This window comes from Corylus avellana, chromosome ca9 (assembly GCF_901000735.1).
Source record: "Corylus avellana chromosome ca9, CavTom2PMs-1.0".
Classification (NCBI taxonomy): Eukaryota; Viridiplantae; Streptophyta; class Magnoliopsida; order Fagales; family Betulaceae; genus Corylus; species Corylus avellana.
In genome coordinates this window covers 103,801-129,134 of record NC_081549.1, presented here as the reverse complement: position 1 = coordinate 129,134, position 25,334 = coordinate 103,801, and the positions used below count along the sequence as shown (strand labels likewise).

Sequence of the window (25,334 nt, the reverse complement as noted above, 5' to 3'; positions counted from 1 at the left end):
CAACCAAATCCATATTTTTTTCCACCAAACGTTGCTTTATCCAACCAAATTTCGCCGTTACTTTCATATGCGGTCCAACATTTAAAAAGCGACACTCGCCTTCCTCCTCCTCCTCTTCGAATTTTCTAGGTGCTCGACAGCAGGAGTAGCACCAACTTTTACATCAGCCCACAGTTTGAATAAGCTTCAAGAAACTTTCCTACTTGTAGACAGATATTTCTTCAGTTTTTATATTGACCAATTCTAATAAAAGAATGCCCACATCCAACAGATAGCTTAGCTTTCCATTCCTTTCCGACCACTTTCCTACCTGTAGACAGATATTTCTTCAGTTTTTATATTGACCAATCCTAATAAAAGAATGCCCACAACCAACAGATAGCTTTCCATTCCTTTCCAACTTCCCACTAGAGGGTAAGGAGTCTTAGGCTGTGTTTGTCAATGGAATGAAAAAAGAGAGTGGAACAGTATTATAGCAAATTTGATTAATATGAGAGAGAAAAATAAAAATGTTTTGTATAAAAAAATAAAAAAATTTGTTTTGTAATGATTTTTTTATTTAAATAATAATAAAAAATAATTGATATGATGTAAAAAATAAAAATGTTAAAATTGATTTAATTTTTTTTTTTTTTAATTTTTGGGTCCGATCTTGTCCAACCTTTTGCCAAACACAGCCTTAAGGACCAGGAGCATACCTCTGTTCCCCCGGAGTTATATACCCTACCCTACAAGCTATTTCAGGGCGTCATAGCAAAACAATAAACAAAAGCTCATTGATTTCGTCATACGCACGTTCACCTGCTCCACAACCACAAAAAACCAAATGGAACAAAGAAAGTAGCATTCATCCATGCCAAAAACTCCAATAGAAACCAAGGAAAAAAAAAGAAAAAGGAAAAGTCCCACTGATCGATAAACAGAGAGATATTATCTTATATAACTTAATAGAAGGGATAAGCTTTTTTACAATCATAAAAGGGCTTCAGTCCAACATAAAAGAGCACCAACAAGCACACAACTGGTTGCTCTTTAAACTTGCAAGGAACCAGCAGGCTAGGATCCAAAAAAAAACATAAATCCAAAGGCCTGCTCCATAAGAAAATACACTCACAGCATGACTTCATTTTTAGTAGTATGTTCACTTCTCACATGGATATTACATGAAAACGGTTCTGTACAAAGGGAAAAGATATAGTAAATTGGCGTTGTTGGGAAACAACCACATCATCTTCCAGCAGCGACCAAGGTCTTCTCCTTGGAGTCTTGGGCAGTCTTTAAATGAGATGGTGCTGTTTCTGCGATGATCTCTTCCTGTGCAGGGACAGGCACTGGATGAACTGGTTTTGGTGCGTAGTTGAAAGACAGATCTCTGTTGGCAGATAGTGCTAGGAGCTCTTTCTCCTCCAGCCCTTTTGTTGGCCCCAGACTGCAACGATCAGGGGTGTGCTTGGCCAATGCGTCTTTAAATTTTTTGATCTGTATTATTAATTCCATTATTTAAAAATCCGCATTGAGGGGGGAAAAGAAAGTACAAATGCTCAAATGGTATCTGCAAACAATGTAAGATCAACAAGTGGTATCCGTAACCTACATGAAAAGTTAAACCATTGGGTGGCAAATTATATCTTCAAATTTACAAAAAATGAAGCCAGTAAATCCACAAACAGAAACATGGTGTCCCGTTGAATAATACATAAATATAATGCAAAGCGCAGCTAAACATAATGTCTCATTCAACTTTATTAGTGGATAGTTAAACTAGCTAGGCTGCGAGAAAGTGTAATTTTTTAAAAGGAACATAACAAAGTAGATCCTAAAGGAGGCGGTGAAGATAATATGTTTGTGAGGAGAGGAAGTGTAACTCTAAAAGGAACATTACAAATGGTACTTCCTAAAGGAGGCGGTGAAGATAATATGTTTGGAAACCCCACCCAATTTCTAGTGGAAAACACCCAATTGCTTAAAAACAGGATTGATTGGAAAGGAATTAACTAGCCAAGTTAGTAGAAACATTTTACATATACAATTTATCATTCATTGGCAAGCAAAGTAAGAAAATTAAGAATACTGACCGTGGCATTAGTACAGCTAAAGCTGCAAAGGCGACCATGAGCGCCTCTGTAGAATCGAAAGAAGGGCAGAACATGGACATTAAGGCTATAACACATGGACTTGTGCTCCTCATAGTTCACCTGAAGGAACTGCACATCTGGGTTCATCTCTGCAAATTGACATATCTGCCACATAGAGAACAATAAACAATCATCTCAATCGGGGTGGGTTTTGAATGTAAAAAAGGCATAATAGCGACATGGGTTGTGGTTAAGAATACCACCTTGGGGTGGAGAGCTTTGCAGCCACCGCAGCCAGGGGAGAAGAAATCGAGAACAACCAGCTTATCCCCTGCGTTCAATAGAGAGTCCACAAGGTCCTGTGTGGAGGTCACCTCTTTCATGTTGGGTTGGAGCCCCTTGTCCCACCATTTCTGAACCTTCCCAATCCGAAGGCCCGTCTGTAAATCCCGTACAATGAAAAATTAAAAAAAGAAAAAGAAAGAGAAAGAAAGAAAGAAAACCAATCAATTTCCCTCAACAATTCATATCTTCAGAGGACACATACGAGTTTAATATCAATTTACATGGCATAAAATTTCAACTCGCAATTTTAAAGAGGGGGAAAAACGTAAAAAAAAAGAAAAGAAGGTGTGACCCAAAAGAAATGAATGAAGGATCAAGGAACCCTTTATTGCAAATAAACATATTTTGCCCGAAGTCTAACTAAATTGAAAAAAAGAAAAAAAAGAAAAAAAAAGGAAGATGTGGCTAAGAAATTACCAACCTGAGCAAAAATTGCAGGTTGGAATCGGAAATTCCCTCTCTTGGGCATGAATTTGTTTTCTTGAAGAACAAATCTTCTGCCATGAAAATCACTGCGTGATGAAAAAGACGATCTGAGGGACTGTGGTGTCGTCAGATTCAGAGGTTGAAACCACTTCACGGAAGAAGATGATTTGTAATTACAGCTCTTCTTTGGGAAAACAGAAAAAAGCCCATCGCCTTGACTATGATGACACGATGAAATCAGATTCGTTCCGCCCAGCACCTCCGCCATTGAATTCCAATTCCCCTACTTTTGATTGCCCAAGAAACCCACCAAAACCAGAAAAAGCGGAAATGAATTTACCCAGGTCAGAGAACTAATTGAGACTGAGAGAAAGAAGTTTGCCTAATTGCTTTAGCTTCAAGCATAAGAAATTTCAAGAAAACCAGAAAGGAGGGAGAGAGAGAGAGAGAGAGAACTTCAGGAAGACAAAATGAACGCAGACAGCAAGGAAACGCTGGAAAAATGTTGCTAGGATTTCTGTACCGTTGATGATGTGAATCCAACGATGGTGGAAAATGCACGTGGATGTGAAAATAATAAAGCGGTGATGTGATGAATTTAATTGGATAAGGTTGGTTTTGGATAGAGATCAATTTTTCTTTTCGGATGGCCATTTGGACAGAAAATTGTTAAAAATCCGGATCAGTGAGTTATTACTTTTTTTCCTTTTCATTTTGTTTTTTGTTTTATAAAAAAAATAACCATTTCAAAGAATATATCATTTTAAAAAAATGCAGTTAAAAAGCCTATTGTGTTTGGCAAATTTCTTAAAAATTCTTTTTGCTTTTCAAACCCTCAAAACTCTTATCAAATATCAATTAACCAAGTAGATTTTCCAGTGTGACTCTCCACTGATTTTTTTTTTTTTTTTTTAAAACAAAAAAAAAGACAAATCACTTCTTTAAATATAATTAACATGAGCGTTCAATGGCCCCATGATGGCATACAAGAACATTCAATTCCAAGTTAACCTTTATGAACTTTCAACAACCATACAGTAATTATTAAGAAGGTTTAGCGGCCCTAAGGTGGCCGCCATGAACTTTTGGCGGCTTTGGAATGGTCGCTATAAACTTTTAATTACTTTGCAATGGCTGCTAGGAACGTTGGATAGCTTTGAGGTGGCTACCATGAATTTTTGAGCCATGAATTTCTTGCAGCCTCACAATGGATGCTAGGAACATCAATAACCCACGGTAACCACCAAAAACTTTTGGCGCTAGACACTGTTGATTGCTGCCAATAATTTGTTTTACTTTAGGCACCTCTCTTCATTTTTTTATTGTTCAAAAACACTTTTCAAAATTTTATCAAAGGAACCCTATTTGTGGACCCAACATATAATATGTTTTAAAACTATTTTCAAAATTTAAAACTCAAAAACACTTTTCAAAACTTCGAGAAAAATATTAATTTTTTTTTTTTTAAAAAAAAATTTGTTGGTAAAACTTTACTTTAACCCCCTAAACTTTCACTCGATTTTACAATCTCTTAAACTTTCAAATATCTCATTTTGGACTCCTGAACTTTCAATTGTTCTCAATGTGAACCCATCCGTCAGATTTTAAACGTTATATGATGTTTATACCTCTAACTTTTGTATAAAATTCAAACTTCTAAAACTTTTTTTTTAATTTTAAACAAAAAATGAAAATCAATGACATTTTGGTCTCTTTTTTTTTGTATTTTTAACTGCTAAAATTAATGGAAAGGTTCTATTTGAGAGTAATTGAAAGTTTAAAGGTCCAAAATGAGAGATTTAGAAGTTCAAGAAAAGTTTGTAAAATCAAGTAAAAGTTTAAGGGGCAAAAGTAAAGTTTCTCCAAAATTGTTTATGTTTGTTACAATTTTTGTTTTTGTATTTTTCTTTTGTTTTGTCTTCTTGTAGTTTTTTTTGGAAAAAAAAAAAAAAATCTCAAAACACAATAACAATGGGACCAATTTCATTTTTTTAATCCACCCAAAATGCTTATGACGAATTTATTAAAAAAATGTGTGTTTGGCATGTCAAACACGCTCATAATCTGATTCAGTGCATCCGGATCCGGTGGTTTCATGGTAGACAAGTCACGCACGTGAAGTAGGTACTTTTCGAAATGTCAGTATCTTGATTTACCTCAACCCTTGATCTGATTTTTGGTAAGTTTGAACGTTGATCCTTGATCCTGGGAAATTTGAAAGAGAAGAAGAAATAGAATAGCATATCCTTTTGGAATTTCGACATAGAAGGCAAAGGCATCTTCGTTGCCACCTCGTCTACTCCTAGATAATGTCGTGTCGTCTCATGTGATTGTGACCCAACCATTCACGACAAAAGCGTAGCTTAGATTGAGATCCCCCTTTGGCGTTAGAGAGAGAGAGAGGTTGTGGGCCCCTTTATTCGGACATGTGAGTTTCACACTCTAAATCATTTGTGGTAGATAGATACGAGATGGTTGATACATAATAATAATCGGTCCCCCACTACTTTCGTTATTTAGGTTGTCCAATTTTTTATTTATGAAATTCTAACTCCCTTAATTATAGGAGATCTTCGTCAATCTTGCATGTCATTCATTATATGTTAATATCATGATATGTTCGTTAATGTTTTTTTGTGGGCTTTTCTGGGTTTTAGATCCAAAAAGGTGTCAAGATATTAACATAAAAGTAAAAAGGTCTTTTTTTTTTTTTTTTTTTTTTTACATGTTCACACAAGAAATGAAGAAGGATATCCAACTTGTTAACTAACACATGTCAATACATAATTGAAGAGGGTTAACAAAAATTTAACAGTTGATGCGGCTCCTATGAATTGTGTTAACAAGTTATAAAAGATATCCAGCATTACTTTAGCATTTTGACTGTTCACTACTTTTCCCACTTTCTCATCTGTCTACATCATCTACTGCTTCTCTCAATTTTTGCTCTTTTTTTCTCCTTTCACTAAGAGAAAGATGAAATAACATCGAAAAGTATCGACATCGATCTCATCAGTCATCAATTTCTCTTCTGGTTAGACATTTCTTTTAGATGAAAAGAAATATATTTTCACAAATATATATACTTATGTAAGTGTATAGTACTAAAAAGATGAGATAAGTGAAAGGAAAAATGTTACAATTATCAAATTTTTTATTTAAAAGTTGATTTTTAAATCATGTATCATTATCTCATAAGATTTATTATTTAAAAAAATATGTTATTATCTTATGAAATAGTGATACATTACTTGAGAAATGAGAACTAATTTTTAAAGAAAAATTTTGCTAAATGTAACAGTTCTCAAAAGAAAGAGAAATGCTATTTCATATTCACGTGGTTTCTACAAATTTAATAATTAACCTCTTTAAAAAAATAAAAAAAAAAATTGTAGGAAAAGGGAAAAGAATCAAGAAAATAACTTCGGGCGGGCAGCGGGCTTTCCTAAAGATACCGGGCCCATCCATCCTCTCTCCTCTCTCCTCTCTCTCTCTCTCTCTATATTGTCACTGTGGACCAAAGATTCAAAGGAATCTCTTTCTTATTGTCTGACGACTGACGACTGACGGCTCTTCTCCATTGTTTACTAGACATATATTTTTCCCCACCCAGCAGCCAGCACTGTCCAAATTCCAAGCTCCCTCCTCTTCAGGAGAATCTCATTCTCTATAAGAAAAAGGAGATTGAGTTATTGGCTGATTATCCTATATATCAACTCTAAAAATATGCTTCAACTACATCTTCCCCACCTTTCCAGACCCTGCTCAATCACCCATCCAAGATTCAACCATGCCAGAAATGATCTTCATCATTGCAAAACATCACCCGCCATCAAACCCGTCCTCACCCGGGCCAGAACCCACAATCTGAGCCACATTGCAAGGTGCACAACTCACAATGCTCTGTCATTTCCTACCACTGATGCTAAATCCGATGATGATAACCTCACCGAGCATCAGAAATCTCACGAGGTTCAAGAGCATCAGAAATCTGAGGAGCTTCAAGAGGGTTCTCGTAAAAAGAACTTCTGGGGTGCCGTCAGTTTGATCATTGGCACTGCCGTCGGGCCTGGAATGCTCGCCTTGCCCGCTGCCACCATTACTTCAGGTCCATTTCCGTCCACCATTGTCATCCTCCTCTCATGGGTTTACGTCATATCCTCAATCATTCTTGTTGCTGAGCTCAGCTTTGCCGCCATGGAAGAAGATGGGGTGGAAGAGGTGAGCTTTACTGGTCTTGCAACAAAGGCTTTAGGAAGTCGTTTCGGTGCTTTTGTTGCCCTCGTCTACATATCCTTGAGTTTCTCATTGTTAGTCGCATGTGTTTCCGGCATCGGTTCGCTTGTCTCTCAGTGGTTACCATGGATGAATCTTGTGATGGCTCATGCCTTGTTTCCTCTGATTGTTGGAACCGTGGTTCTTTTCTTTCCTTTTAAGGCAATTGATGCAGCGAATCGTTTTTTATGCCTCATCATGCTCTTCTCTATTACTGCACTTGTGGCTGTTGGTTTATCTGTGGCTAGAACAAATATATTAAATTCCTTTGCTTATGCCTCGTGGGGCTTTTCATCCATTTTGCCTGCAATACCTGTTACTGTACTCACATTGGGGTTTCATGTTATCACCCCTTTCATATGTAAGATTGCTGGGAACACCGTGCATGATGCTCGCAAGGCAATACTGGTTGGTGGGGCTGTTCCGTTGCTCATGGTTTTGTCATGGAATTTGATTGTTTTGGGACTTGCAGGCCCCAACATGGCCGCTTCCATAAAGGACCCTATATCCCTTTTGCTCTCCGTCAACCCTTCTGCTTCATCTCCAATTCAAGGCTTTGCCTTCTCTGCCTTGGCAACTAGCGTGATTGGGTATGCTGTAAGCTTCCCAAAACAGCTTCTTGATACCTTCCAGTTGCTTTTTGGGAAATTGGCTTTTCATTCAGAAATGGGTTCTAATGTGGATGAAAATGGGAGAGTTGGCTCTGTTGTTTACTCGGGAAAGCCAGGGAAAGTTTCTTATATAGAATCGAGGAGCGGTGCTGCCTCAGACGCTAAATTGAAATCAAGCGTCGACGCTTCTGATTCATTCAAGATCTTTGTAGTGGTGGTTGTACTCGTTGCTTCAGTTCTCATAGCATCTTTCTTCCGCTCCACTTTTTCAAAAGCTCTCGATTTTGCTGGGCTTTATGCAAACTGCTTTCTGTTTGGCATCATTCCTCCTGCAATGGCTTACATATATCAATCTAGAAAAAAGCTCAGGTATGGCCAAGGATTTACTCTTAATCGATTTGTTTGAGCAATACTCTTAAAACTATTTGTTAGCTAGGCCCAGGCAACATCAAGATGAAGCAAATAAAAGAGAATTTACACATGAACTGCTCTGGTGACACTTGGCTTACAGAGACGGTCGTTATACATGCTTATTGGTTAATATATATAAGTTTGGTCTCAATCCTGGGAAAAGCCCCCAAAAGCGAAAGAGTATATTGTGAAAACTAGGTCCCAGGTAGATACATATTATCTGCAGGTGCAGGTTCATCCTTGTTTGTGCTTAATCACCCGTGCAAATGCCACATTCTCTAGCTTCATTATATTTCATTTGGAATTAGCCCATGTTCAATGTGGCCAAAATTAACTTCAGAAACAGAGTCCAAATTCCTCCCATATGACATGAGCCTTTTGATTCTAGATAAACTGCTGTCTGATTAATTTGGGCCTAATATCCTCAAAAGAGCCAACTATTTTACATTTGTCTGAAACCTTGATCTCCTATTTTTTCTTAGGTCAGTGAATTATGTGAAAGCCTAAAAGACATTTGATCAGTTCTATAGTCTTGTTATCCTCAGTTATTTTTCTGCATAATGGAATAGTGAAAGGAAATTAACTTATTTACATGAAACTAGATTTTGAATTGATGGAAAACCAGTTTTTAGGTTCCACATTCCATGTATGTTCCATAATCTATTTTCAAGAATAGTTGGATAACTCGTTAAAACATTTTCCAGTGGATGTACCGACCTGGATGAATACAAATAAGTTTCTTTATGATCATTTGTATTTTCCTAGTTAACTTGTTGAGTCTTGTTTCCATGCTCGGATTTTGGCAGATCATCTGTCCTGCCGGGGGGAGATGGTGCACTTCTTTTACTCTTCTGCATTGCTGTCATCTTGGGGATTTGGCATTAGAAGACTAGCGGCTAGAATTTAACAGCCGTGTATTCCTCATGTCTTTCTTTTCAGGGAAGAGTATGGACTATTACTTTTTCAATTCATTAAGAATGAGGAATTCAATTTAAAGTCCTTCAAATTCATGGTAAATAATGGCGAGGCCTATTTCCATCGTAAAAAGAAATTGATGGATGCTGATTTTTTTTTATAATTATTATTAATTTTTAATTTAAAGATATGCCAGTACCAAAAAAAAAGCCAGCCAGCCAGCCAGACAGCCAGCCACTGTCCAGAGAAAAATCCAACAGGAAGAACATGTCAGAGGAAACTGTTGTGGCGGAAATGGATGCCTTGTTGAGGCCTTTTGTTTTTCCTTTTTGTAGGCCTTTTTTTCTGTTTCTGTTGTTTGTTTGCAACTTGCACGTTGATGCTGATGCTGCTCCTGAGCTTGCAGCTCCCTCACGGTCCTCTTCTTCTTCTTCCACGTTGCGGCTTCACCTTCCCTCCCCCTTCCTCTAAACCTATTGCGAGCATGGTTTCCCTCCAAGTTGCACTTTAGACTTTGCATCTCAAAAGTGTTCTCAACTTCTGAATTAATCACCTTTTTCTTGAACTCATTAAACCGACATGACTTAGTTTGTATATTTGGTTCATTGAATTACGAACACTACAAGAGAATATATACGTGCAATGCAACAGTATATCACCAACAACACACGCATCCGTTTGATAACAGGTTTTGCCTTCAATATTATTCACTTTTTCTTCAATACTATTCATCTTACTTTTTAACTTTTTTTATATTCTCTTACTTTTTACATCATATCAATCACTTTTTAAATAAAAAAATCACTACCAAAACAATTTTTTTTTTCATTTTTCTATACCAAACTGTTGAAAAAGACAACAGAAAGATAATTGCAGAGAAGAAATTTGTATTTCTGATATATGTTCAATTGTACAATGGAATGACCTATTTATAGTTGAATGAGGCCCTAAAAGAAAGGAAATATAATAATTACAAAATAATAAAAAATCAGCATATTTACAATAATGAATACGATATCAAATATTTCCGTAATATATTGAGAATATTACGAGAATATAATATTGCGGAAATATAATATTCTAACACAAACATTTTTACTTTTTCACTTTTTTTTTTTTTAAAAAAAAACATTCATACTTTTTTTTTACATCAATCAATTTATGCTACGGTATCAAACCAAAGCCTTTTATCAAACACACCCGTACCACCATTGCATGATCATATCATCAGAGTTAGTGCCATCGACCACGTACAAAACGACATTTATATTTGACTAGATCTACCTCGACGAAGCAGGGGGCATAGCCCTCGGTTTTGAAAGTTTTGATAATTTGAGGCTGGGAGGGGGGGGATGGGGAGAGCAGGGGGCCCCACTGTAGCTTTAAATTAGGGGTGAGTGGGGTCGGAGCGGGTTGAATTTCAACCTTTTTTCCTACTTGACCTGCAACCCTGAGGGTTTGGAAAATCCAACCTGCTACCCGGACAAAGTGAATAGCATTTGCGCGGGTTTGGGTTTTGCGGGTTGTGCGGGGTGGGTTGGATTTCGTCATAGAACTCCATGAATGAACCTCGAGAGGTCTTTGAGAACCCAGAAAGCTCAAGATTAACCCATAATATTAAGAGAAAAATATACAAAAAGACCCACAAATCAATACCCAAAAAAATCTCAAGATTAACCCAGAAGACTAAGAGAAAAATATACGAAAAAACAAACAAATCGATACCAAAAAAAATCTCAAGATTAACCCAGAAGATTAAGAGAAGAGTTAAATAGCCCCTGGGATTTTGTTTCTTTATTTTTTTCTCCATAGGGTTTGATTTTTATTATAGGAGGTCCCTGTGGTTTTGATAATAAACCAAATTAGTTCTTCCGTCAATTGACTGTTAGTTGACTTAACAGAAGTCCACGTAGACCAATTAAATGTTGACACCTCTAAGACTTAATTAATTAATTATTTTTTTAAAAAAGGAAAAAAAAAAATTGAGAATGGCCCTTTGGCTGCTGGGTGGCTCTGGCCCTAACCTTTTTTTTTTTTTTTTTTTTTAATATATATATATTAATTTAAAAAAATAATATTAAAAATTTAAGTAGGTGCCACGTGTCAACATTTGATTAGTCCACATAAACTTCTATTAAGTCAACTAACGGAATGACTAATTTGATCTATTATCAAAATCACATAGACCTTTTATGATAAAAATCAAACCCTAAGGAGAAAAAAATAAAGAAACGAAACCTAAATGAGGTATTTAGTATTTAACCCTTAAGAGAAACATATACGAAAAAACCCAAAAATCAATACCCAAAAAAGCTCAAGATTAACCCAAAAATATTCCCCAACAGCCGAAGATTTCGATACCCAAAGATTTCAGTCAACATGAAGAGAGCTCACAAAGCAGTGGTATGAGCTTTGTTGGTCCACGAAGACGGAGATAGAGCAGAGGGAGAGAGACAGGCGAGAGAACAAAAAAAACGAAAAGAAAAGAGGCACTGAAGAGGGGAGGTGGCTAAAGATGAAAAGAGAGGTATTAGGTTTTTTTATTTTATTTTTTTAATATGCTTATGAGGGGTGGGTCTATACCCGCAACCCACCTCGCACAAGTTGGATAAAATCCAACCCGAATCCGCAAAAAACCCCTCAAAATCGGCCCCTTAATAATCACTCTTGTAAAGTTGTAATGCACACCGCACAATACATTCAAATGCACATTACAAACCCCGTGAAGATGATCCACTTTCCGTGATTCCCACGTTTACCTCATGTATATAACAAGAGAACGCAATAAATTTGTCATAAAACTGAAATACTTCTTTGCACCTTGTAGTATTCCATCTCTTGTATGTATGTACCTACACTAATTCTGGAGCATGCACACATGAGAAGAAAGCTTAGAGTTGACAACAGTAAATGTAACACTTATTGCTGATAAAGGAATGCCTCCTAAAACCAACCAGATATGCATCTTCTTCAACGTCCTTAGCAGCAGGCTTCAGTCCTTGAATTGTTTTGACAATTTTCTCTTCTACAGCCACAAGCCACAACCATCTACACCAAACAAGTTTGACAGTGGAATTCGTTTTCCTGAAGTAGTGGTCTAGAGCTTCGGCAGACCTTTTCCCAGCCATTAGTCAAGAAATGCTCCATGACTTAAAACCACCTACCATTTTTTTTTTCATGTAGTATGGCCAGCTGATGAGCAATTGATCATTGTAAACACTTGAAGCCTACACCGCATCATTAATACCGAGTGGATATCTTCCAGCTAGCTTCATAATCAAGGCAGCACAAACCATGAAGCAGTAGTATATGGAGCTTCCTTTAGTTGTAGTAGATCTATTTAATTTGCTTTGCCAGCTACAGGATTCCGACCAAACTGGATTATCATTGGCTTGCCTTTGAACACATATCCATTTCCTAGATTCTGCAACCAAGGGTATGCCAGTCATCACAACTTCAGCACATGAGCAAAGATAATCAAAAGAAAAAAGAAAGATTTCATTTAGTTGTAAGTAGAACTATATATGCTACTCTTCAATCAGTGAAACGTCCAAACCTAGCCATTTCCAGAAACCTAACATATTAGTATAAAAAACCTCTCTCTCTCTCTCTCCCTTCTTTATTTTTTATTTTTTATTTTTATGTTTTGTAAGTAACAAGTCAGCCTCTACAAGTGAAAAAGTAAGCACATGTTTTCTCAAAATATTTCGAATAGAAGATGTGGGAAGTTTTCTAAAAAGTGTGTTATGTTTTGTTTTTTTAAAAGTGTTATGTGCTTTTGTTTTTTGAAAAGTGTTTCGTTTGGTAACTTAGTTTGAAAATGTGTATTTTTGTATTTGAAAAGAGAGAAGAGTTTTAAAATACGTCAGCAAACGTAGCCTTAGGCTTTTTAGATTACTTCAATTAGTGTTAGGCTTCTTCTAGATGCAAACACCCTGGCCCTTTTTTTTAGAAAAGCCAGGGCCATGAACTATGGTATCAGTAGGATTGTTCATATGTATGAAGCATAACCTATTTCATATGTTGTAGAACCCAAAAGTTACAGTAGCAACTACATTCAAATTTGATGAAATCTAGAGTTTAACTCTTATGTTCATATCACAACATCATTCATTGTGCTAAATGTATGGATATAATCCTAAAAGTCCGATTTAAGATTCAGGTTTCCACCTTTCCATCTCCTTCTATCTATGCTCACAGGTAGGCCATCCCCTAGATTCATTTACAGAAATAAGTACATTGCTGAAGCTAACTTTGATACAGGTAGCAATTCCTTTGCCGCCACTTAGGTGGGAGAGAAATAACAGGACGGCTTCCTGAAAGTGGATTCTTAAGGTTGAACACTGAAAGTGATGAGGCAGTTCATGTTAATGAAATTAGTACATAATGGGACTTATACTTCCATAGGCTCTCCCAACCAAATAATGGTTTGAAAATGGGATTTTTGCGATCAAACTAGCAAATCCTAACGATCTTTCTTTTGAGATGAAGAGAAGACTAATCTGGTTTTATTGCATTTTCCTTTTCTTTGGTCTGGACTGAATTTGCATTTCAATGATTCGAAATTGGATCCCAGGCAGCCAATTGGAACCTTCTTAACAGCTAGTATGGATTTTGATAATCAATTTCCAAAGCAGCATCCATTTTTTTCTAATTAAAGCAGCATTCATTTTGAAACTAAAGTACAGCTACTTAAAATTGGGAGGCATGTCAGTGAGTTACTGAGGAACCCGAAAGAATTTATGATGAATCATTTAGATTACTCTATCAACCAGATATTGCATTATAATTTTTATAGCGACTTAAGGCTCACACGATAACATCATAGGATATTGCACATAAAAAGGAGCAAGGACCAGCTGAAACAAAATATTCTATATGCAAGGGCTGAGATGCTGCAGAAACACAGGCACATCAGATTGCATTTTGTAAGATACATACCAATGCACGATGGGCAAGTTCAACTGATGGAAATGTCACAAAAGCTTGACCTCTCATTCTTCCCTCCTGAAATCCAATTTTATTACTTTTAGGTCCAGAATTCAGCAACTATAGCACTTTAACTTGATTGCAAATATTAATCAATCAAGAAATTAGTATGATATGTCAGGTCCACAAACTTGTTTCCATCCACTGAAACATCCATGTAAGAAGGCTTTGCTCATGCTTTCACAATCACAGACATGAATTTTTCCAAATGCCTATGTATAGTGAAATAATCCTCTAGGTTGTCATCTAATCCTCTCTAAGTACCATATTTGTTCAGTGAAATATTCACTTAGTGCTTTATATTAATAGCATTGACAGTGGCTTTTGTTTCCAAGTTGTATTCATGCTCTTAATGTACGATCATAGGACCGAGTCCTGCATAAGGCTTTCATAACTGAAACTTCGCTAAAAGATAACCAAACCTTGCACCTCATGTACTTTAAGAATCAGAACTCTAAAAAAATAAATAAATATTTTTTTGATAGGTAATGAAAAAAAATATATATTGAAACAACTAAGGACTTGGAACTAAAACTGTCTTGATTTAGATGTTAAAAGACAACTCAGAGACTTCACCTGCATAAGCTTCACGCGAAGACCAGATTTAGCCGCATCAATGCTTCCAAATACTGACCCTAAAGCACATATAGTAAGATATAATAAGCCAGAACTGTCTTTTTGATAACATTGTTAGAAGTATTAAACACAACATTAATTATTTGAGGTACTACAAAGATTTAACATACAATCATTTAACAGAACACAATCATAAAGTAATCTTCTTTTTTTCTAAACAGGCATGAAAGTTGCTAGATAGGTACCATTGATAAAAAACTAAACTAAATTTTGGATTAACTAGCAATAACCAGTGTTCGTGATCTCACCAAAAATGAAGTAGAAGTCATCAGCTATCACGTCCTTTGCCAAGTTCTTCACATACAACACAGAAGCAGGACATCCAGCTGCATAGTTCTAAAAAAAATCCGAAAGAGCTTCAATTAATCATTCAATGAGTAAATATTTGCGAGTCAAAATCATTCTGATCCAGTTGTATGTATTTTGTTTAAAATAACAGATCCTCAAGATTGATATAAGTTAGTGTTGAGCAGTCTATACTTTTAATCACATTCAGTACCTTAAACATTGGTAGTGATAAAATTTCCTCTGGGGGCAACTTTCTGCTCTCTAATTCTTCTGGGGTTGCATAAGCTTTAATATCTGAACCCTCTTTGTCTGGGTCTTCTAATTCTTTTTCTGTGCTATCATCTTTCTGTTCATTCTGAATCACTTTTGGGGCAATTTTGATCTGCAACCCAACCAAGAACAGGATATAAAAAAATATGAAAGGTAAGAGATACAATCATTTATTGCAAAAAGAAAATGACCTGTAATACATAGTTCTTTTTTTTAATCAACGGAATCTCTTTCGGGACCAACGTGGCAGGTTTCACTCCAACAGCTTCATGAACGACATCTTTATCAGCTGCAGGGCCCACAATCACTTCTTGCTTGAGACGCTTTTGACCATATTTTTTAAGTGCTGAAGCTCCAACAGAATAGGCTTTTCCATTAATCTCCTAAAAGTATCACAGCGAAAATTAGAATCCACAGGGATTACATAACAGGTTTAAAAGCCAACTCAAGGATTTTCCTTTAGGTTCCATCTCTTTCAATGTACTTTTGCAGAAGTGTAGAGATTCATTTTTTGATAAGTGAAGTGTAGAGATTCATCCACAATGCTAATTTGAAGAAACATTGTAAAGATTCTCCCCAAATCTCGTAATTAAATGTCCACACATTTTTTTCTTGAAAAAAGGATGCAGGTTAAAAAAAAAGATTAGCAGAAAAATCAACCGCAGAGGTTTTCCTGTTCAAACAACTAAAAACAAAATGACAATGAATGTAAATGTTGCTTGAAGACAAAAGGTATCATTTAAGTATATACAGACTAAACCGCATAATATTTTACCAAATATTTTAGGTAATCAGTGCAAGAGGTTACCTCATCTGAAGATTCCATTTCCGACTCATCACTGGACAGATCTGCCAAATGAAGTTTTGCAGGTACAGGTGGGGGAGGTGGTGGTGGTGCAGGTAGTGAAGGTGGTAGGGGTGGAATTGGTAGAGCCATACGAAATGGAGCTGGAATATTCATTTTGTTCATCAAGTGCAACACCTAGAATTAAAAGGTAGGTTGTAAAATATATGTCCCATTAAGCTCATGAAGTTAACTAGATTAGAATTATGCATATAATATAACTATGGAGCTCAAGGAAGGAAAACCAGTAAATTGTTCTATTAGCATTTCATAAGATTGGAGACAACCTGTGTATAAAAGCGAGGAACAGCAATAAGAGCATTTACAATGTTGGTCAGTATATTTCCATCTGGTGGAGGGTAAGCATACCTGTAACACGAGGTCTATTAAAATCTAAAATAGACATAGACAAATCTAAAGATTTCTATGTCATCCAAAGAAGGTTTTGAAAGAAAACTCCACATGTTAGACAACATAAGTATTACTTTTCAGTCAAATCAAAGTACTGGATGATAAGCTTGGGCAAAAAAATCATTACATTCAATAACAAAAGAGCCAAATTGGTATTGCCTCTTTCATTCTGATTAATGAACTGAAATTGCCTATGGATCTGAGATTTCACAAAGAGCCAAGATAAAAAGTCCAGAAATAATAACGTGCATGCTTAAATTGTTGTGCCTGTAAGGTAGAAAATTTAAGGACAGGTCATAGAAGACATATGAAGAAAGGAGCTGTATCTACAGTGAAATGGAAAAACGTACTCAAGGTGAGGAGGAAATGGATAGTCGACACCAAGCCTTGGGGCAATGGGTTCACTAGCAGGCATAGACCCAGAAATGAAACGTTGAGTAGCATCATTGGCCAAAGAAGTGGGTGGAATAGCGTCCTCCCCGGAATGAGCTTGACTTGCTTTATGTTTGGAATCTAGGGTTGGCTTATTACTAGCTCTCTCCACTGATAAGACTTTACCAAGAAACCTCAGCCTAACAAAACCCAATAACAAAGGCAGTGGCATACTTTTTAATGCAATTGAACTGAACTGGATCATAATCAGTATAAGAGTAAATGTTCAGACAGGAATGAACTATCCCAAAACAATATAATACCCATTTAACTGACGATGCGCCTGGTAAGCCAAAGCTTCATTCTTGAAATCCAAAAATACACAGTTTCTCAATCTGCAGAAAGACAAAAGGATAAAAAAAAAAGAGAGCAATTGAGAAAGAAGGAACAATGATTGGATTGAAACACCAAAGCACAAAAAAATTGACGCACTTAGGAACGAAGCAAGGACGGACAGAGGAAGCACCGTAGTGGGAGAAGAGTCTGAAGAGGGTGTCAAGAGGAATGGCTTCGGGAAGGTGCCGAATCAAAAGGGTTATCACAGCTTCTTCCGCTTCTGATGCTCTTCCATGAAATGCTTTTGCCTCTTCTTCCTGCCGCATCTGATTCTGAGGGTTTATGTAAAGTTGCGAAGTGCAGGAGGAGGAGGGGAGAAGTGCAGCCATTGTTAGAGAGAGCAATTACATTTGTTTCTTGAGAAAACCTTAGGTGATGCGCTGCAAAATACCACTTTTACAGCAACAAATCAAAACTTGACACATCAGCCAAGAGCATAAAATTTAATAGAAATGAAAACACCTGATCAACTAACCTAGTCAAAAGAAAATTCTCTTCATTTTCCCCCTCTCTCCCACATGCTCCCGCCCCCTCTCTCTCCCAAATTTCCCTGCCACCTGCCACCCTACCACCACAACCGGCCACCACCAAGCAGCGCCTCCGACCACCAAGAATTTTCGCTGCCCACCACGAAGGCCGAACACCAACCATCCAGAATCCATGGAGCCACCGCCATAATCCGCCCAAGAGAGAGATGGATGATGTTGGTGGCCCAGGCACGCGGGTCTGGCTGTGACCCACGCTGGTCTGGCTAAATGTTGGTTTTTGGCTTAAGGCTAGTTTGGTTAGCAGAATGATTATTCCATCAGAAAAATGAACAGCTATTTTTGAGAATAGAAGAGTGGAATGAAATAACTATTTATATTCCTTAGTTTGATTGAAACACTGAAATAGAGGGTTGAATGTAATTGCTATTCATATTTCTTTGTTTGGTACAGTTCAATAGGATGATAATGGAATCATATTGTAATTAAATTTCTTAAAATATCTTTATAATACAAATATAATTTATTTTTATTAAGAACTTTTTAAAAAAAAAAAAATTTATTTTTATTTTTATTTTTGAAACATAAACTACATAAACAATTTCTCACGACAAAATCTCACCTCTTCATTCGGCCATCCTCCCAACCGACAGCCCTAATTCCAAACAACCCAAAATTTCTTCAAAATCACAACACCCATTCGGTGCTTAGCCAGAACAACCCAAGAAACTCCAATCCCGCAACCAAAGAAATTTCATCCACTCTTCAATCGAGTTGGGCCATTCAGCCCGTCTAAGAAAACCCCCAAATTCAGTATACAAACAACTGGAAATTCAAGCTCAAAATCGCAACAAAACAAATCAACAAATTTATTTCAACATTTTACTCAATCGATACTCACCCCAAAATTAAAACCAACAAGCTAAAGAGATTATCGATTTGGAAAAAAATGTTGACGGGAGAAATATCTTTGGAGGACGGCCGGACTGCACCCCAAGGAAGCCCACACACTCCTCCCTCTCTTTCCTTCTCTCTCCCTCTCTTGGCGACGCTAAACAGGAAGGCAGCACACAAAAAAAAAAAAACGAATACAGAAACAGAGAGATGAGAGATAGAAATACAGAGAGGGGGCGAGAGATGAGAGATACCTGGTTGGAAGACGGACGAGTTGCAGTCTGAAGAAGACGGACGGTTTGCAATTTGAGGAAGACAGACTGTTTAGGGCGCTGGAATAACGAGAGACTGAATGGCTTTTGTGGCAACTTAAACGGATGCCTTATTCCCACATGAAATGAATAGCTATTCCACTTCTTTTTCTCCTTTTTTTTTTTATTTTTTTTTTATTTTTTTTTATTTTTTATGGATAGTTATTAGTGATTCTCAGAATTATTATTCTTAAAAATAAACTTTTACCAAACAAAAAAAAATGACTATTCTTAAGAATAATTATTTAATTTTTTGGGTTTATTCAAACGACCTTCACTTTTGTTAGTGTTCGTGGGTTGCTGAGTCTTGTTGGTTTTTGACTTACACTTGTTGTTGTTCTTGTTGGCGTTCGGCTGATTGTGACCGCGGCGTTCGGCTGCTCCGAACCTCGGGTGGTTTCCGTTGATTTGGGGTTTTTTTATTTTTTATTTTTTGAAATAGTTGAGTTGGGGCTTTGAACGTGCAAGAGAAAGATGATGAAATTTGTTTAAGAATCTGGTGTTTCCAAGTCTATTGCATTTTGTGTACTTATCTGACGTGGCAGCTTCTAATTAGATGCTGTAAAAGAAAGCATTTGCGGCCCATCCGGTGTAAGGGACTCTCTTAAGGCCGGGGCAAGCCTCACAAGTTCGTTTGGTTTTCACCAAGTTGAGTTGCTTGTTAGGCTGAATATCAGTCCATACGATTTGGACCGATTCATAGCCCAAATATAAATCCATCAATACTAAAAGGGCCCATCCATAGCCCAAAGATTGACATATTAAGCCCATAAATATATCCACCGCCTCCTTTGTCCAAGCTGACGACAACAATAACAAATAAACATCGAATTTGAAAATTTCACGAATAACCTTTACTCAATTGCTTGGAAAATGGCATAGGAATAAATAAATAAACATTTAGAATCTTGGAATTGTACCTTTACTCACACATATGGTCTAGCTGGGACGTGGAGACATATCTTATGAGGGCATAAGAACTTTTGGTAGATCTAAGATGCGATGCTTCGGTGAGTGCTGAAATAAAATTATTTATGAGAGGACTGGGGAGGAATTAAGGTGCTTTGGAATTTGCATGGATGGAAGGGTCTTCTCTATAAAAAGTGTGTGGGATTGGATTAATTTGCTTCCATAACTCTAATTAAATAAGATAGTTTTATTTAACAAAAATAATTCCTAAGCATGCGTTGATGATCGATCATCTGGTTGGTTATTAGAAGAAGTTGAGATTGAGGGCTATAAATATAACCCATAACACTATTAAGTGTGTTTTTTGTGATGCCAAGTTTATTTGTGGGAGCATCTGGGGCCACCTTAATTTATAATAAGTGTAATACATTTTGTGTTGTTGTTTTGTTTTTGTTTTTGTTTTTGTTTTTTTTTAAATAAATGTTACGCACATTCTCACTCATTCTTCTACATTTTTAAATAAACATTTTTTGATGTAATAATAAAAAATAAAAATTATCATTAAATCTAAAATTTAATAATAATTTATTCAAAATTTAATTATAGTTTTCACTACCACGTGATACTACATGTGTTTGGGAGAGTGGAGAGTGTACACTTGCATTGTTATAAAAAATAACTCATTTTATTGCATTGTTATGAAAGATAAAGGAATTTGGAAAACGGAGGAAAATGCCATGTATATGTACGTGTCACCCGATCAGGAGATCAGGACTCAGGAGGGGGATGCATGGGGCCAGCTGGGACCCGCCACGTCAGCAGTCACCATCGAAGGGATATGAATGAGCTGGTAACGACGTGGCAACCCAAGAAATTAAGGAATGGAAGTATGACGCTAATAATGATTAACCCAAAGACCAAGGGGCAAGGAGCCAAGGACATCAACATCCAGGAATAAGTCAATGTGCATATAATTAATTAATTAATTAGGAAGTCTGTTAAGCTTTTTAGATATTAGAAGATGGAAAATTCTATTATCTATTAATTATAATTTCCTTTTAGCTCCCTTAATTTAGTAAAAACTATATATATAATTAAAGTTGATTGTTTTATAACTTTGCATGCTGCAAGCATTACAGTACTTTTACTCGATAAGTCCCAAAACTTGAACCATCCCGTCCTAGATCTGTCCTCATCAGGATCAAGAAAAAAAAAAAGGGCCTCGATCGATCCGTGTTGGAGATCACCAAAAGGTCTCTTCTGCCTTCTCCAATCAGAACTACACACACAAAATTGTTTACTCATGACTCATGAGGTTAAGAGGCCTGGCCGTGGGTCACATTAACTCCTTGTCCGCTTTTGTAGTTAACTTTGATTCTTTAATTTGTGCTTGCAACCTTCTCCATAAATGAATGGATAAGATGTAAATTAAGAAATAACATACATTTTTACATTGTTTATTAATTAGTTATTAAATAACAAATTGTTAAGTTCAAATATAGTTTATTAATTAGTTACCAAATAACAAATTGTTAAGTTCAAATATGCCATATCAATCACACACCCATATATACCTCTTGTCTATTAATTGGTCCCAGCCACTAGACGTACAGTTTCAACAATTGGTCATTAATTGTTAATACAATAATACTCGTACGTAACCTTGTGGCAATAAAACTTGTAGGACATGTAATACGGATATTGATAGCAATTTAAACAGTAAAATATTATTATGCCAATTTAAGCAGCAAAAAGCTAGAAATTAATCCGAATGGGCATGACCTAGCCAGCTGAACATATCCTGAATCCAAAGAGATTGATTTATTTAATTAGTTGGCTGAACTGTTGAATGAATCCATGAAGTCCGCGTGGAAAAAGTGGTAAACAGTAGCCAAAACGCGTGAAAAAAAACAATCTGCTACAGTGAAGGAGCTATTGTGGAAACATAAATAATATTCCCCTCTCCATTATCCATATTTATATATATATAGGTTCTGGAAAATATACATGAGCTAGATATCCTTATTTATAGCTAGCTAGCTTGCATAATGTAAAAAGGATCTAGAAGAAAAGACTGGTTCCGGGGAAACTTCTATGAAGTTTCACCTTATTCTCGTAAACGACCGGGGTTCGAGAATGTCGGTACGCGGTTTGTCTCCCTGCATGTTCTAAGTTTGTTGGAGATAGATACGCTGTTGCTAGTATGAGTAGATCAGTAGGCGACATGCATATCAATATATCATGATGAAATATTATACCTAACTACATTCTAGAACAGGGTTTAAGAGCATTTCCAATGGAGGAGCCATATTTTTATGTAAAGTGGCTCCTCAAAACTCACTTTTATTTAGTTTAGCTAAGCCATTTTTAAATGTCTCTACATCCGATTAACTATATTTCTATATATTTTATTAAAATATTATTAAAAGTAAAAAAAGTTTTGAGAAAAAGAGAACATGTGATAGGAAAAATGGAAAAAAATTTAGAAAAAAAAAAAGAACATGCAAAGAAAAAGTAGGAAAAGATTTGGGAAAAAGAGAAAACAGGTGAGAAAAACAATGAAAAATAAAATAGCTCATTTGAAAAGTGCTGCTACATTTAGCTTTTCTTTTAGCTCTTCCAATCAAATATTTATTTTATATATTTTTTTTTGCTAATCCAATGTATGGGGTTTTTAAACATTTGAAGAACTATTTTAGATAAAAGTAACATTTGGCTCTTCCATTGGGAATGCTCTAAGTGGAAATTAACAATTAATCTTGTAATAATGTTCACTTTATATATATATATATATACACTAACCGTCATGCTGCCACTCTTTGTCAAACATACAATACAACTGCTTAAGTATTAGGTTAAAAGATAGATCAAAAGTCAATACAAAGTAACAACTTATGTGAAATTTCAATTCCCTTCAATCGCTTATGATCGATCACTATATATAATGACTCCAATTCCATGATGTATGGATATCCTTGTTAATTTACACCTAATTGATAAAGAAAGCGGCCGGAGAGATTTCCATCCTATGAAACTTCCTCCACTCTCCCTATAATGTTCCCCTTTTTTATTTATTTTTTATTTTTTTAGTGATGACCTTTTTCTATTTTCTTTTCATTTTTCATTTTATGATGGAGGGATATATATATAGGTCTCTCAAGGGAATAATTTGGTTCCTAAGCTTATATATATTATATAAGAGAATTAGCTAACTTTAATGTAGGAGGGAACCTTATGCATGTATCTTGTCCAAGAAACCGTGTGTAACATGTGCATCCGTACATGTTTGGCAAACATGACGCATAATGGTGTCCCTAGTCTAAATGTGTGTTAGAATTTATTAAATATATAAGAGTGGGGAGGAAAAGTTGTCTACATAATTAGCAAGATATAAAGAAAAAGTCAACCACTATAAATAATCGTCTTCACTTTAACAATAAATTGAACGATGGAGACGAGGTGATGTAAATCAGAGTGTATTCCGAACCCATATGTTATTTCATGTTTTTGTCGTTTAAGTGTCGTGGCCGTCCGGACAGCCATATGTCCCATCCGAATGAGTGTCGTCAATTTGTTTTATTTTCTAGCCGACATTATGTTGTTATTTTATTAGGGTTAGGGTTTTGGTAGTCTTTATTTCGTTATTTTATTAAGTTTAGGGTTTTAAGGGTATTTATGCCATATTTTATTAGGTTTTAGGTTTTGGGCTATAAATATATGTTTACAGTCTCCAGAGAAAGGGAGTTTATGTTGATTATTGATTTTTATTAATGAGAATTACTCATAGTTGAGTTTATTCATCTTTTTTCCTTTAAAACCTAGAGAGTATCTAGCTTTTCAAAAAAAATTCTCAGATCATTGATAGACTCAAGATTTATAATTACCTATCCGTTGCTTTATTGTTGTTCTTTGATGCAACCTACTAAGTCAGGCTTCATTAGTTGGTATTAAAGCTCAAGTTATTTTTCATGAATGGGGAGGAGCGACCGTCTGACAGACATGAACAAGGTGCACGTGCGCACGGAGACAGCACGTAAGGAGCAACCGGCGATTTGTTTGCGACACATGGGTGGTGGGCCAAACAATTGTCGTCGCTAACCAATATCGCAATTTACGGAAGCGGAAGGCAAATCTATTGCTGAACGTTGGCTACATATGAAGGATCAATTCACGACTATGAGGGATCAAATTGAAGACCTCACTATTGGAATATCCAACCTGTGTGGTCACAAAGAGAGTGGATCTAGAAACCCGTTTACAAAGCGTCAAACGCACGGACATCAGCACCTTGCGCAATCTCATGCCAATCGGCGCGTGAGTAGGTTCAAACTCGATGTACCGGAATTTCAAGGTTGCTAAAGAGTTCTTGGTGACACAAATTTTTTTTTAAAAAAAAAAAAAAAAAAAAAATTTGCACAAAAAGAATTACCTAGGAAGATGGCAGAGATGGTGCCTAGAGAGGTGACGGAGATTATGAGTCAATCAGTTGTGGTGGAAGAAGATGAATTTATTGAAGAAGATTGCTTGGTAGACTGGGCCTCTCCACCAATCTATGACATCTATCCCGGCGAAGAGGTGAATTCTATACACCAAGTTTTTGATGAAAGTCTTGAAAGAGAAATCTTTGATTTGGAAGTTAATTTCCTTAGAGTAGATGCTACATTGTCAAAAACTTTTAACCAAAGTTGTAATGAGGTCTATGGGGCGAAAACGACTTTTCTATCAAAGAGTGAAAGGGTCTTTGTGAGTTCTTTGGAGATTCTCGTGACATTTGGGAAGGGCAAGGTACGAGCAAAGCTTGGCAAGTCTACTTGGCAAGGTGAGGTGCGGGCCATCATGTTTATTATGAGGTGTGGGCTTGTTGTGATTTTGAGAAAAGGAGGATGGAATGAGTTGACTGGACAGCCGAAGGATCGTGGAAAGAACCGGCCGAATTCGAGAACGAATTCTCTCCAGCTTGGGGAGAATGATGTAGATCGGAGTGTATTCTGAACCCATATGTTATTTCATGTTTTTGTCGTTTAAGTGTCGTGGCCGTCCGGACGGCCATATGTCCCGTTCGGACGGGCGCTGTCAATTTGTTTCATTTTCTAGCCGACTTTATGTTGTTATTTTATTAGGGTTAGGGTTTTGAGAGTCTTTATTTCATTATTTTATTAGGTTTAGAGTTTTGGGCTATAAATATATGCTTATAACCTCCAGAAAAAAGGAGTTTATGTTATTATTGATTTTTATTAATGAGAATTGCTCATAGTTGAGTTTTTCCTCTTTTTCCTTCAAAACTTAGAGAGTATCTAGCTTTTCAAGAATAATTCTCAGATCATTGATAGATTGAAGATTTAGAATTACATATCCGCTACTTTATTGTTGTTCTTCGCTACAACCTACCAAGTCAGGTTGCATCAAGAGAGCTGTTCGCCCACATCACGCGATACACGCATGAGCTCGGGCTTTGGCCTCTATGAGGCACA

The 25,334-nt window shown here is 36.4% G+C and overlaps 3 protein-coding genes across 6 annotated transcripts; 1 reads left to right on the top strand and 2 right to left on the bottom strand.

Annotated features, from left to right (window-relative positions):
• Positions 1 to 909: 909 nt before the first annotated feature.
• Positions 910 to 3,332, bottom strand: LOC132161958 (thioredoxin-like 1-1, chloroplastic). The gene is made up of 4 exons (XM_059572187.1): positions 2,842 to 3,332; positions 2,339 to 2,515; positions 2,076 to 2,240; positions 910 to 1,479 (listed from the first exon to the last, which is right to left on the bottom strand). The coding sequence occupies exons 1-4, from the start codon at positions 3,112 to 3,114 to the stop codon at positions 1,228 to 1,230; spliced, it is 867 nt and encodes a 288-aa protein (XP_059428170.1). The 5' UTR covers positions 3,115 to 3,332; the 3' UTR covers positions 910 to 1,227.
• A 3,108-nt stretch (positions 3,333 to 6,440) lies between these two features.
• LOC132192189 (uncharacterized) lies at positions 6,441 to 9,165 on the top strand. The gene is made up of 2 exons (XM_059607451.1): positions 6,441 to 8,101; positions 8,950 to 9,165. Exons 1-2 carry the CDS (start codon positions 6,573 to 6,575, stop codon positions 9,026 to 9,028), a joined length of 1,608 nt encoding a protein of 535 aa, XP_059463434.1. The 5' UTR covers positions 6,441 to 6,572; the 3' UTR covers positions 9,029 to 9,165.
• A 2,662-nt stretch (positions 9,166 to 11,827) lies between these two features.
• On the bottom strand, positions 11,828 to 19,016 carry LOC132192345 (U11/U12 small nuclear ribonucleoprotein 65 kDa protein-like). 4 transcript variants are annotated; one of them, XM_059607654.1, is made up of 12 exons: positions 18,898 to 19,016; positions 17,361 to 17,657; positions 17,192 to 17,263; positions 16,847 to 17,068; positions 16,373 to 16,454; positions 16,050 to 16,223; positions 15,433 to 15,624; positions 15,183 to 15,353; positions 14,932 to 15,019; positions 14,624 to 14,682; positions 14,000 to 14,065; positions 11,828 to 12,482 (listed from the first exon to the last, which is right to left on the bottom strand). In XM_059607654.1, the coding sequence occupies exons 2-12, from the start codon at positions 17,591 to 17,593 to the stop codon at positions 12,399 to 12,401; spliced, it is 1,443 nt and encodes a 480-aa protein (XP_059463637.1). In that variant the 5' UTR covers positions 17,594 to 17,657; positions 18,898 to 19,016; the 3' UTR covers positions 11,828 to 12,398. The 4 variants fall into 4 exon arrangements, with proteins under 4 accessions (XP_059463637.1, XP_059463640.1, XP_059463638.1 ...); XM_059607657.1 differs by having other exon boundaries at positions 17,361 to 17,644; XM_059607655.1 differs by lacking the exon at positions 18,898 to 19,016 and adding an exon at positions 17,740 to 17,802.
• Positions 19,017 to 25,334: the final 6,318 nt, after the last annotated feature.